The sequence below is a fragment of the Rattus norvegicus genome, chromosome 15 (assembly GCF_021556685.1).
Source record: "Rattus norvegicus strain SHRSP/BbbUtx chromosome 15, alternate assembly SHRSP_T2T, whole genome shotgun sequence".
Taxonomy (NCBI): domain Eukaryota; kingdom Metazoa; phylum Chordata; class Mammalia; order Rodentia; family Muridae; genus Rattus; species Rattus norvegicus.
Window position 1 is genome coordinate 45765952 of NC_141548.1, and position 12966 is coordinate 45778917.

A 12966-nucleotide genomic window follows, 5' to 3' on the forward strand; every position below is an offset into this window, starting at 1 on the left:
TCTCTGTGCCCACTAGCTACCAAACTCTGCCTGCTCTACTCACTCCTCAGAGAATATGCATCAACATGCCTGCCACAGGATGCATGGCAGTAGGAAAAGGGACATCTGATCAGAAGAGAGTGCTGCTAATGCACTTTATAATCACAGGGTTATGTAAACTCCAGGATAGGAGAGGAACTGAAATCATCAATATTGTGACATGGGCTTGACAGGCAGAGGTGTGAGCAGAATGGTAGGGCTTCTGAATGAGGGACCTTAGAGGCGACTCTCTGAGTTATCTGAAGGAAGACAGGATAACCAAAGAGAACTGGATTTATTTTAACATCCCAGAAGCACATTCCACAAGAGGGAGGCCCAAGTGCCAAGGTCCTGAGTCAAACTGAGCTTGCAGAGTTCAAAAAAACAGAAATGACGCCAGCACGGTCAGAGGGGAAAGGGAGGCAAACAAAGATCTTGACACAGGCTCCAACCAAGAGGCCCTGTGTCACCAACCACACCTGTAAAGTATGGAGGACATTTGGAGGGAGGAGACATGTTGGAATCTTACCTGACTGGATAAGGATTAGAGAGGAAAAGAGCAAGAAGTTAGAAGCCAAGCAGGCTTGTAGGGAAAAGGAAAGCATCAAACATACTGTGAAGTGGTAGTCTGAGGATCACTATGGAGGAAGGACAAAACTTAGTGATAGGAGAAACTTGGGATGACTCTCAGTGCGCAGAGATGACAGAATTGGGGGAGGTGTTTCCATGGGGTTTGGTGTGCTATTCCAAGACCTAGGAGAAATGCCTGCTGTAAGCAGAATGGGATGGAGAGGTGCCAGGAAGAAGCTGGCAGGGGTCTAAATCTGGAGGGAAACAGATGTCTGTCAAAGGAGATAGAATGAGATCATTGGTTATCAGGAAGATAAAGAAGCCACAGAAGCCTGTTGGGCGTGGCCAATGCTCAGATGAAGCAAGAGGGCAGGGAGGACAGAGGTGAGGACACGGGGGTGGGAGAGGGAGTTATGAAGAGTTATGGGGTTATGGGATGAGAACAGATGGACAAGAAAACACTCCTGGAGTCATCCCCCCACCCCACCCCCAAGGTCAGAGCTTCCCCGGCAAGCACAAGATTCAAGCCCCAACCCTGCATGGTGGTGGATGCCTGTCAGCTAAGCATTCAGGTGGCAGAAGGAGGAGAAACCCAGACTTTAAGGTCATCCTCAGCTACACAGTGTTTCATTCAGGCCAGCTTGCAAGACCCTATCTCAGAAGTGTGTGTCTGTATGGGGGAAGGGGGTGTCAAATCTGTCAAAACAAAACAGAACCAAGTCTACATGGGGAGAAAGTGAGTCCTATTTCCAACTCTCTACCTAACTACAGCTGATCTTCAGCATCCAGTCTCCTCAACATTCATTGGTAACTCCCTCATCCATCCTGCCAGTGGTGTCACATCCACAACAAGTGAGACCACCCATGGTGACACCCTGCCTTCTGTCAGGGATGCATTCCAAAACCCTCAGTGCATCCCTGAAGCTTCAGACAGTAACAAACCCTCATATACTAAGCTTTTCCTATACATGCAGAGTGAAGATAGTTTGACTTGTAAGTTAGGCACCGTAAGCAAATATATAATAAACTATAATAAAATAGAACAGACATAGCCATATACTTGGGTAAAACTGTCAGGATTATTATTCTTGTGCTTTGGGGTCCTTAATAAGCAAAATAAAGGTCACACAGACACAGCACTGTCATACCCACAGTGAATGGCTCCTTAGTGACTAACAGGTGGGAGGTGCATACAGCATGGACATTAGAGACAAAGGGAGGTTGACTGTCCTGGGGGACAGACTAGGATGGAGGGTGGGTCACCATGCTATGCAGAACAGCATGCAATGTGAAGCAAACACGCAAACACAAAACTCTGTGCATCACTCGTTCTGTAGTTTTCCACTTACTACAATGATGATCACAGATAACCCAGACTGCAGACAACAAGCTGTGGGAGGGACTACTCTAGTCACTAACTCAGTGTGTGCTACAACATTACAGAACACTACAGGATGAGGCCATTACACAGGTGAAGGCAGGTACAAGAGAGAATTAGGCCTGTCACTGGACAAGAAGGAAAGGTGGGTGGGAGAAAAGTTTTAGGGAAGAGAAGGAGACTGGAATGAGGAAGAGAGGCAGCCAAGAGAACATAGAGGCAGATGTTAAGATTCCACTCTGTACCTTTAAAGGTTGTTATGAATATTCTTAAGGGATGGATATGTATAGGGCTTGGTATGTCTAGGTGGGCAATTTTATCTGATTGGATCAGAGGTTATTGTGTTGTGTGTTCTTTCATGTGGCAATGAAGTTCAAAAGAGTATATGTGGTGGCTGGAGACACTGGCCTCCACAGAATTGGGATTTTTGGCATGGTGGCAACTTGCCTTGGGAACTAGATGGGTAGAGAGATTGTTGCCAGGCAGAGATTAAAGCCATCGGCAGAGTGATATGGGATAGAGCAAAGTGGGTGAGAGGCTTTGCTGACTGAGATGAAGGTATTTACCAGATATCTTGGGGCACTATGGGGCTGGACCTAGTGTGGGATAAAAGACATCATTTGTTTTTTTATAATTTTGCAGCAACAGAACACAGCTAGCACAACTACGGGGACTAGAAAGATGTCCAAAGACTCAGTCGGGCAGGGGCCTCGACCTCTTTGGTAAGAAGCAGGCAACAGTGTCCCATTTGTCTATTTCATTTCTATTCCCTATTTCTGTAACTGGGCTTTGTACAGCAAACAATGAGAAGGAGGAACCGATCTGTCAATGACTGTGTAAGTGTTCAAAGAATAAAAAAGCCAGGCAAAGAGAGAAAATGCCACATTAAAAAGAAGTGTGTTAAAAGCTATTGGCTATTGTGGCTTAGGACATAAACTTATCTCCCAGTTAGTGATCTCCAACAGGGCAAGAATCAGAAGGCATAAACGACTAGAGTCCAGGGGACGAGATACAGAGTAAGGAAGTTTGGTTTTGGGGTGGGACTGTAGAGGCTTAGAGGAGATCCTGGAGCCTGTTTGCTTCCCCTGGAAAAGAAAGTTTCTCACAGCTCCGTTCCAGTAGTCAGTTACAGGATGCCTAGAGAGACATGTTGGCTGAGAAACCTTTAAAATAGGAACCTCATAAATGAAGAATTTTTTTAAACATAGATTTAAAATCACTGTATGGAGACCAATACATGGGAACATCAACATATATTCTTTAAGGAACAAAACATTCTTTTTTTTTTTTTTCGGAGCTGGGGACCGAACCCAGGGCCTTGCGCTTCCTAGGCAAGCGCTCTACCACTGAGCTAAATCCCCAACCCCAAAACATTCTTTTTCAAAGAAAAGACGCTTAGAAGCATGAATCTGGAATATTTGTGGAGCTTTAATTTTTTTATGTGTGTAAGGGTTTGCCTGCATGTATGTATGTGCACCACATGCATGTCTGGTGTCCATGGCAGTCAGAAACAGGTCTTGGACCCACAAGAACTGGAGTTACAGATGTTGGTGAGCCCCCGTGAGAAGTTCTGGAAACTAAACACTGGTCCTCTCCTAGAGCAGTAAGTACGCTTAGCCACTGAGCCATCTCTCTAGGTCTCTTGTGGATCTCCTTAAACCTTCACAGGTGGCATCTGATCCACCGCCACATCATACTTAACATCTGGGCGAGTTCCCATGAATACCCACACAGCATGAGGATGAAAAGGGGTCAAGGATTTTTCAGTATCACTCTGAAAAACTTCCAAATCTCTCGAGCCTCTGAAAACATCTCTCCAGACCCCTTCACATCCCTGAACCATACAGAAATAGCATTCAGAACAGCACTTCTTTGGAAAACAGCACCCCACAAGTTCTGAGCCATACTGATTCTCTGAATTCTCTTAGCCTCAGTGTTAGAACACGAACACAATAAGGATGGGTACTTCCTCGAGTGAACGCAACTGTATAATACCTAACATCATCACAGGCGGTGACACGGTTGCCAAGTCTATTTCTCAGATGGCTCTACAACCGATCAATTGTGTGAGCCTGAGGCAAGGACTCTATTTGAACTCAAACCCAGAAGACTGGTAGACTCAAGAAGAACGAACGTTCCCTCTGGATTTTCTACTCTTTTTTTTTTTTTCTTTTTTTCAGAGCTGGGGACCGAACCCAGGGCCTTGCGCTTGCTAGGCAAGCGCTCTACCACTGAGCTAAATCCCCAACCCCCACTCTGGATTTTCTAAATGACTCTCAGAATTGACTTTAACTGAGTTAGGCCAGAAGTCATGGTTGGATTAGTAGAACCCGAGGCATTCCCATTAACAGACACTTTCAGATCTACTGAAATTACCACTATATGCATAAATCCATGTGACTCATCGATAAGTCACAATAATTATAACTATCACTGGTGCACTGTTACTTAATAAAAGGATAAGGTATCAAAAATGAGAAATCAACTGACGAGTATTTTAGTACAATGAGTTTCACTTTCAGTCCCCTGTAATTTCATCCTGTGGACAAGATCTGAGGGCTTCACCAGACTGCTAAAGGGTTTCCTGTAATCCTGAAGTCAAGAACCTGTGGAGTGAAGCCATTCACCATGCCTCTCTAGGTACCAATTTCCTCTCTTTGAAAGGAACTGGAGACACTGGGTGGTATGGAGCAGTTGACAGAGTGCCTTCCTAGCATACCCGAGTCCTTGGGTTTAATCCTCAGCACCGCCATGTACCAGATGAAGTTACCTATAATCTTAGCACTTGAGGTGGAGAAAGTTCAAGGTTAGACTGGACTGCAAGAGACTTGTGTCAAGAAAGGAAATTAAAGCTAGGATTATAGCCACCTATAATCCTATCATTCGGGAGACACAGGTAAGAGGACCCTGAATTCAAGGCCAGCCAGGGCTATTTATCTCAAAAAAATTTTTAAGGGGCTCAGAGATTAAAGGGGTGCATAGTTCTCGCAGAGGACCAGAGCTCAGTTCCCCGTACCCACACCGGGCAGCTCACAACCACTTGTAACTCCAGCCATGCATATGCACCCACACACATATAAACATGACTACAGAAAATAAAAATATATCCATTTTAAAAAACCAACCGAACCAGTCACTGTAAAATCCACTCCCTGGTGTCACACCCCAGCCTGAGGAATAGTGGGCCCATGGTGAGGCAGGATGGCAGGAGCAGGACACAGACTGAAAGCACCAGAAAGACCCAGAGTCTGGCACAGGCTTTAAATGGCATTTGAGGATCTGCTCTACAAAGCCTGATCCTCAAGGCTAACTGGGGCAACCGCAACGAAACTGTTGGAGAGCTGACTGTGAAAGCCAGTGTCTCCCTCCAAAGGTTTCCTATCACACTAGAGCTATAGATACCGGAAATCCCAACATGTGTCAGTGCACCGCTCTGCAAACCAGATACAAAGAATATAATCTTTGTTCTCGACATAAATGGGTGGTGTGGAAGCTGACTTAGAAATATACTTTGGCTGAGAGTCAGGGGCTAAGGCAGGAGAATGGAAAGCAAGTCCCAGGCCTGCCTGGGTTACAATAGGGAGACCCTGACTCACAGCGAGACAGAGACTGAGAATGATTGATTTAAAAGTTAAAGAGTGACAAGCATGTTTGTCATAGATATGTGCTTCATGTTCAAATATTAGCATTTTACAACTCTTTTCACTTAAACAGCAAAAAGGGAAAGCACCTGGTTCTGTAGATCTGTGAATTCAGTTACTTGGAAGGTTAAGGTAAGAAGATGGTGAGCTCAAGGGCTACCTGGGCTGGGGGAGTTCAAGGCTAGTCTGGGCAACCTAACAAAACTCAATAATGAAAATTAAAGAGGCTGGGGGTACAGATCAATGGCGGAACACTTGCCTAAAACTCACAGGGCCCTGCATTCAGTCACCAGTACTGGTAGTAAGGAAAACAGAAAAAGAAAAGCGAAGGGAAACCTAACATTGCCTGACTTCAGAGAATACAATACTTATCCCTAAGTACTTAGCACTCGGCTCTAAGCACCTCATTCTGGAGTACTAATGTTGAGTATTCGAGTACTTACTCTAAAGAATTAAGTCCACCAATCACCTTTCTGGATAACACTGATATACACAATGACCGCTTGAGTTCACTTAATCCCAGAAGCTGAACTAGTTAGTACTGTAGTTGAGAATTAGGAACTCCTAGACATGTTGAAAAAACAACCAAGAGGGAACCAAACATAGAAGGAGACAGAGGGGACTGTTACCTTCCCCAAGCACAATTCAAGTGCAGATCACAGCCCCATCCTCATCCAGCCTTAGAGAAAACCTGTTTCTTTTGCTTCAAGTAGCTGTGGGAATAAGCCCTGAATCACCAAAAGCCTCCAAATGGTTACCCCATGGCTTCCTTCATCATCAGCCCTCAGAAGTGACAAGTCCCAGGGCAGTACAGCCACCATTAATACATCCAGCGGTATCCAGACAATTGGTCTAAGGAATCCTGCCTCACTTCCTCAGCAAAACAGTGCAGACTCTTAACTTCTTCCAATAGGACCCATGTTGGGGTGTCAAGTTTAACTGGAAGGAATCTCTAGAACAGTTATGTTAGCTGCTTTACAAGGGAACCCCAGCATCAAGGGTGCACACGACTAAACACACTTACAGAGGAGACCTCCTACCCATAGCAGACAAGCCCAAGTACATGCTCGGCATGAATGCTGATGAGAGGTTTAATTGATAGATTGGGCACTGTCAGACCTGGAACAACAGCTAGTAATAAAATAGAGTAGAATAATGTAGCAAAACATAAGTTGTATGAATGTGTTCTCGCTCTCGCTCTCTCTCTCTCTCTCTCTCTCTCTCTCTCTCTCTCTCTCTCCTCCTTTCTCCCCTCCCTCCCTCTCCTATCCCATATCATATTGGGACCTCGGTTGACTACTAATAACTGTAACTTCAGAGAACGAAACAGTAAGGAGGACTACTGCTTACCTGGCAGAAATAAAAAAAAAAAAAAAACACAACCTTTGTTTGCCAGAATCCTTCCCCATGGGAGACATAAACAAACATCCATCTCCTCCTTACAGGGCACTAATGACAAACCAAAGTACGGTTCCATCAAAAGTTACACGTGGGGGAACCGATGAGTTCACTGGGCTTCCTTAGAGAGTATGAGAAGAGTAGGTGACCCCAAAGCAAGTTCAGCACCAGAAAGTCTCACCCCAGCGTGGATGAAGGTCTCCCCCTTCCAATACCCTTGCACCCTCTCTGTATGTGCAATTAGGGAAGCAGTAATACAATTAGCCATGCTGGGAATCGTGACTTTAATCTCAGTACTCAGTGGGGCCAGGTTCAAACACAGGAGTTCGAGGCCAGCCCGGTCTACAAAGTGAGTTCCATGTCTCACTCAAAAAACCAACTAGTCAGAAGGGGTCAGAGGGAAGGGTCAGGATCCCAGAAGAGACACCAATGACCCTCCCTAAGCCTTCCTACATTAACAGTCAATAAAGCTGATCTCCTGGCTGCTAGCAAGCAGTCCCAGCTGTTCTGCCGAAGAGGCTAGCAGTCCCTGGTAGGGGAGATGGGATAAGGCAGAAAGTAAGGGATGGCACAAGAGATTGCAGTGAAGAGCTGCAGAGTGAAGGAAGGGAGCGGAAGGCAGAAGTGAACCACAAGGAAAAAGGCTGGAGTGTGGGGTGCAGCGTTTGGCTGGTGGGGGGACAGTCCTGCAGATGGGGCACAAGCACAAGAGAGTGAAGTCACAGAAGTGACTCTCCATGGAATATTGAACCACAGAGGTGAGTGGACTCTCTACAGTGTCACAAAAGGAGGATAGGGACTTCAGTGTGGGTGCTCTGACAACTCAGGGTCTCCTGCAGCCCGGGAAGGTTTCCGAACACAAGAGCAGAGACACCCCCCTCCACACACACACACACACACACACGAAAACTCATGCCTGACTTGAGTGCATAGTCTGTGCTTCAACATCCACACCTACCTGCATCTGCTGTGTTTAGCGAAGTAAATGTCCCAGATTACACCCTGGAACAACTTTGCTAAGCTCTGTCCCCTGGAAACACTATTCAATCGCTTTCAATGCCCTCTGATAAATAACCAAAAACCTGACTACAAAATATGGGAAAATGCAGGAAACATTCTTACTCCTGTGCCTATGACTATATACAGCACACCATCGGAAACATACTTGCTGGGAACAACTTGTAACCCAGGTTAAAGTTAGAAAGCATGTCTTATTCATTAACTAGTACTCTATACTGCTTAAATAAATTAATGTCCTCTTGTGGTGCAGAAGATGGAAGCCAGGGCATGCTCTCTGATTGTCACATATTTCACTTACACAATGACCAGCTACTTACTAGCAGGTATCTAGCCAAGTACTTATCAAGGATAAGTCAAGACCTGGTGATCTGGGACTGAAGAAACCTCACCTATCCATATGGCCTGCAGCCATGCGGAGGAGCAAAAATTCTAAAAGTAAAGCCAAATTAAAAAAAATGTTTTGGGAATATACACATAGATATATATTTGCAGGCTTTCAATCTGCATCAAATTATAATATACTAAGGACGGAATTAATAATATACTAAAGCCTGAGTTCTGAGTCCCGGTTACATAGGCACATAGGATTATGTGTCTGAAATGAGTTTAGATGTCACAGCAGACTAATAACTTTAGGCAGTGTTCTTGCAGGTCTGGGATGTGAAGGAAAAGAGGTGCACTGACAGAACGAATTAAGGGATTACATTTCAATCGTGCCAACTGGGTGGACCTGGGAGAAAGTGATAGAATTCTCACACAACACATTTGTTTATCCCAGAGGCTCCATTTAAAGTCCAATTGTCATGGCAATCGTCCTGCTAAAGGTGAGTGCTTCCTCCCTGACCTGGCTCAATGAAAAGTGAAAGTGGAAAGTTTTCCCACCTGGGTCCAATCTCTCAACGCCACGGTTTCAGATCCAAACCCAGAGGCCAGAGTTCAGAAATGACGCTGGAGCGCTAGCGTACTGTGAACACAAACGCCACGCGCTAGCGCCGGACCTACCCCTTTCCTGCCCCTTAGGGAAGCTGTGTCACACCTCTCCCTCTATGCTAGTAGGTCAGATGGCTGTTCTCACACACAGCCCCCGGACCCTCTTGCCCTCCTTCCCACGCCACACACTTCCTGCCTCTTCCATCACCTCCACTGGCAGCTTCGGCTTCCCATTTTGTCTCTGACTGCTGTCGGGACTGGGACTGCAGTCTTAGGGAGGGAGGGAGGGAAGGAGAGGGACTTAGGGGCTTCCGAGTGGGATCTGGGAAAGGACGCTCGCAAAGCACACCATCCCACGTGCGGCCCTCGCTGACCACCTACGGCAGTGGGGACCCCGCGCGCTCCCACAGTGCGCGCCACTAGAGTTGGGGTTCGGACGGGGAAGGATCTGAGTCCCCAAGCCTAAAAGCACTTTTACATCAGAGCGGGTTGAAATCTCGGGGTTGCAGCACCGGGACCGAGTAGCCGAGTGTGCGCCAGCTCCGCGGGGCCAAAGTGGACTCAGTGGCGCTCAGACGAGGGTGGGGCGGGGCAAGCACTCACCAACCCCGTACTTCTGCCTCTTGGTAGGGATCCAACGGGCCATGGCGACGACTTCGCCCCGCGGCGCTAGCGGCTACAGCCACTCGTGCTCGGAGCGCCCCAGCGCCGGTCGGACTCCTCCGCCATGTTCGGGCAAAACTTGGGCGACTTTGGCGCGCCGGCCGCGTCCACGCCGTCCCGCCTCGCTTGCGCCCGGTGCCCCGCACGCACGCCCGCTCGCCCGCGGTCACCTGCTGGGGCCGGCGGTCGTGCAGCCCTGCGCGCCCTCCCCGGCGCCGCCTCGGCTCCTCCCGCTGGCCGCGCCCTCTGCGCCCCGGGGCCGCCCGCCTCCCCCGCCGGCTCCGCCTCGCCCGGCTGGAGCCGCAGCCGGGAGCCGCCCGCCTTGTCTTCCCAGCGTCCGCTCTGCGAATCCCCAGCGCTCCCGGGCTGCGCTGCGGAGCGCGGAGGAGGAGCTGGTGAGAGTTACTGGTCGCCTCCGGACCTCAATAAATATTTGTTGAATGAATGAGCCGTGTGCTCCCGCCTTCGCCTCCGGGAGCGTCTGCAGCAGCCCTGAGAGCCGGAAGCCGAGCTTCAAGGTCCGCAGGGAACTGTTGAAGGGGACCGGGGCGCTTCGGAAGTATCCAATCTAGGGGACCCTCTGTTAGGACACTTGACAAAGCTCAACTCTGGAAACCCCAAACACAGGGACTTATTTCTCCCAGTTGGAGCAACTCAAACTTTCACACTAGGGGAAGAAGTCTGCTCTAAGAGGTTCCCCTTTCCAAATGACTCCCTGCCCAGAAGGCTTCCTTGTGTGGAGGACGCCAGAACATCTACCACCCCTGACAATCCCCTTTCCGGGTCCTTTTCCAGCCTGGGACTGAGGACTCCAAAAGGCAGCTGTGTGTTGAACTGCTCAGGGGTGCGCTTGGCGCCCTCTGCCTGCGGGTAGACGCGCTTCCCCCTTGGAGAGGCCTTCAGAATGAAGTAGAAGCTACTTAGTAAAGGGACACCTCACACTTAGAAGTAAAATATCAAACTAACTAACCAGTTAGCTTCGCCATCTGAAAAAAAAAATACCTCATGCGGGAAATTGTGTTGTTTTTGGGATCTGTGAATGTGAAGGCTTTCTTGCCAGTTTGGAACCTGACAAGAACAGAACGTGTAATTAAAACACAGTAAAAGACAGTAACGCTTGATTAGAGATGAGTGAACTCTGGTGACTTTTTGCAAACCATGTCTGAATATTTTTTTTTAATCCTGGTTTTCCTCCTGAGAAAGTAAGTTATGAACTTGGAGCCCTGGTTGAAAGAAACATAATAGGTACCCATTATGTGCCTCGGCCGTCTTAAAGTGGTTCGGTCACAACTTTTTTAAATGTCAATTTTTATTCTTGATAAGGGCGAATTTAAAGTTAAGCATGATTACATAATGTGTCATTTATTCCCTTTGTAATTTAAAGTTACATGTTCATTGTGTACGAAATACTGAGTGCTTAAAAAATATAAAATCACCAAAGAATTTAAGCAGTAGGAAAACAACCAACCAAACTACAAACTGAGCTATGTACTAAACAGTTCTCAAAGGAAGAAATTAAAAATGGCTAAGGAAACACTCTAAAAAAGAAAGAAAAAGTTCCAATAGGAATCTATTTATAATACGCAGCAAGACTTATTTCCATCAGTGTAGACCTGACATCCACAAAGATTTCCACCATCTTCCCAAAATAACTTCTTGGTCAGTGACTTAACCACCCAGGTTAGATAATTTCTTCTTCCTTCCTCCATAAGTGACCTACTATGTGTTGGGCACTGTTCCTGGAATGGAGTTTCAGCAATGAGGTAAATGACACTCCTACCTTCACGCAGCAGTTGGAAGAAGTTAAGACTTGAAATGCATACCAAAGGAGGCTAGGCCCCCAGAGAGAAACACTAGCCAGGAGCGTGGGGAGTATGGGTGCCAGAGATTTACACAGACGCATCTGGAAAGACATCTGAGATAAGGAGAGACTGAAAGGCAGAACTACCGGAAGTGAGAATGACCCCATGATAAAAAAAGGGAAGTGTTCTGGACTGCCTGAAAGGCAAACGCAAAGGCCACGGAGCAGGTCTAACAGGCTCCAAACTGGCAGAGTCCTGGACAGTGAATGATGGGAGTTAGACAGGAAACTTGGTTCAAGAGGCAGAAGTAAAGGCCATGACCCGGACGAGGACTTCCTGTGTTATTACAAATTCTAAAGGTTTTGAGCTTGTGTTGGTGGGGATACCAGACACTTTCCAATTGTTTCTGCTGTGCTGTGAACCAACTCTAAAGGGCTAAGGGTGTCAGTTTAATGGAGACAGCCTGGGATGGTAGGCAGTTGTGAAAAGGGCCGGGAGTTCTAGACATAAAGTGAAGGGGGCGCCAACTAGACAGTGCCAGCAGAGAGGGATTCTCAGTGAAGCTTACTGGCCTCTCTGCTTTAGCAACAAGTGATTCTGGAAAAAGCATGGGGGAAAAAAGTGCTTCTATTTTGTTGCTTTTGGGTTTTCATTTTGCTTTGTTTGTTTGTTTTGTTATTTTGTAATCTTTTCTCACTCGGTATTCACATAGGCTCTATAAACCTTGGCTTTGGGGTGTGAGGAGCAAAGTATGACCCCGGTCTTGAACGACTAGTGATCACGGCTGCCATTTTTATTGTTGATCTTCCATGATATCATCCTTGTTCATATTCTGTTTTGGATCAAAGTTTTCCTTTGAATATTTTCAAGGACTTTAACTTCCTCACCCTTTCTCTGCTCAGCCACTGCTCCCCCTAGACCCTTAGGAGCTGTCAACCTTGGTCTGGAATATAGATCTGGGCTGCCCTGGAGCAGGAGCTACCCAGATTTCCCTCAGTCACCTATGTGCAGGGAAATGAATCTTTGTTCTTTAAGCAAGCTTCCCCCCTCCCCCAACATTTAATCCAGGCTAGAGTGTTAATCCGTTTACTCTGTGGAATTTGGTTTCAACCAGTATCATTTCAATTGATTCATGCTTTGGTGTCCTTATACGTTCTTTCCAAAACTCCAGGTTTGAATTTGAACTCAGGAGATTTCAGGCTTTGCAACCATTGATTGCTTTTAAGAGAGTTGGAGGAAAATAGAAAAAAAAAATCCAGTGTGTTTTTTCTTTTCCCTCTACTGACTGAAGTCCACCCACTTTTGTTATATCAGATGGTTCTATTCTCAGTTTGAAAGTCCACTTAAATCATAAAAGCGCAGCTATTCAAAGTCTTGTTATTAAAATGAGGTTTAAAATTAGACAGTTGACCAGATGGGTAGGTGGAATGACAGCATGTTTCCCAGAATTATCTTTTTCCTCTTCGCTGGTGTCTTTTCAGAAAAAAAGAAAAGAAAGAAAGATATCTCACAATTGCAGCTATCTAGATTCTAAAGCCCTTAAAGA

At 46.7% G+C, this 12966-nt stretch overlaps 1 protein-coding gene across 3 annotated transcripts in view; it reads right to left on the bottom strand.

Annotated features, from left to right (window-relative positions):
- The window catches only part of Dock5 (dedicator of cytokinesis 5), a 178967-nt gene extending 169127 nt beyond the window's left edge, over positions 1–9840 (bottom strand). For 2 of the 3 annotated variants that reach the window (XR_015638031.1, XM_087585775.1), the window contains exon 1: positions 9559–9840. Coding sequence is in view for 1 of the 3 variants with exons in the window: in NM_001372012.1 (NP_001358941.1) it covers positions 9559–9601 (43 nt within the window). In the remaining 2 variants the exon portion in view is untranslated. The remainder of the gene's footprint in view (positions 1–9558) is intronic. The other variant, NM_001372012.1, reaches the window with a different exon arrangement.
- Positions 9841–12966: the final 3126 nt, after the last annotated feature.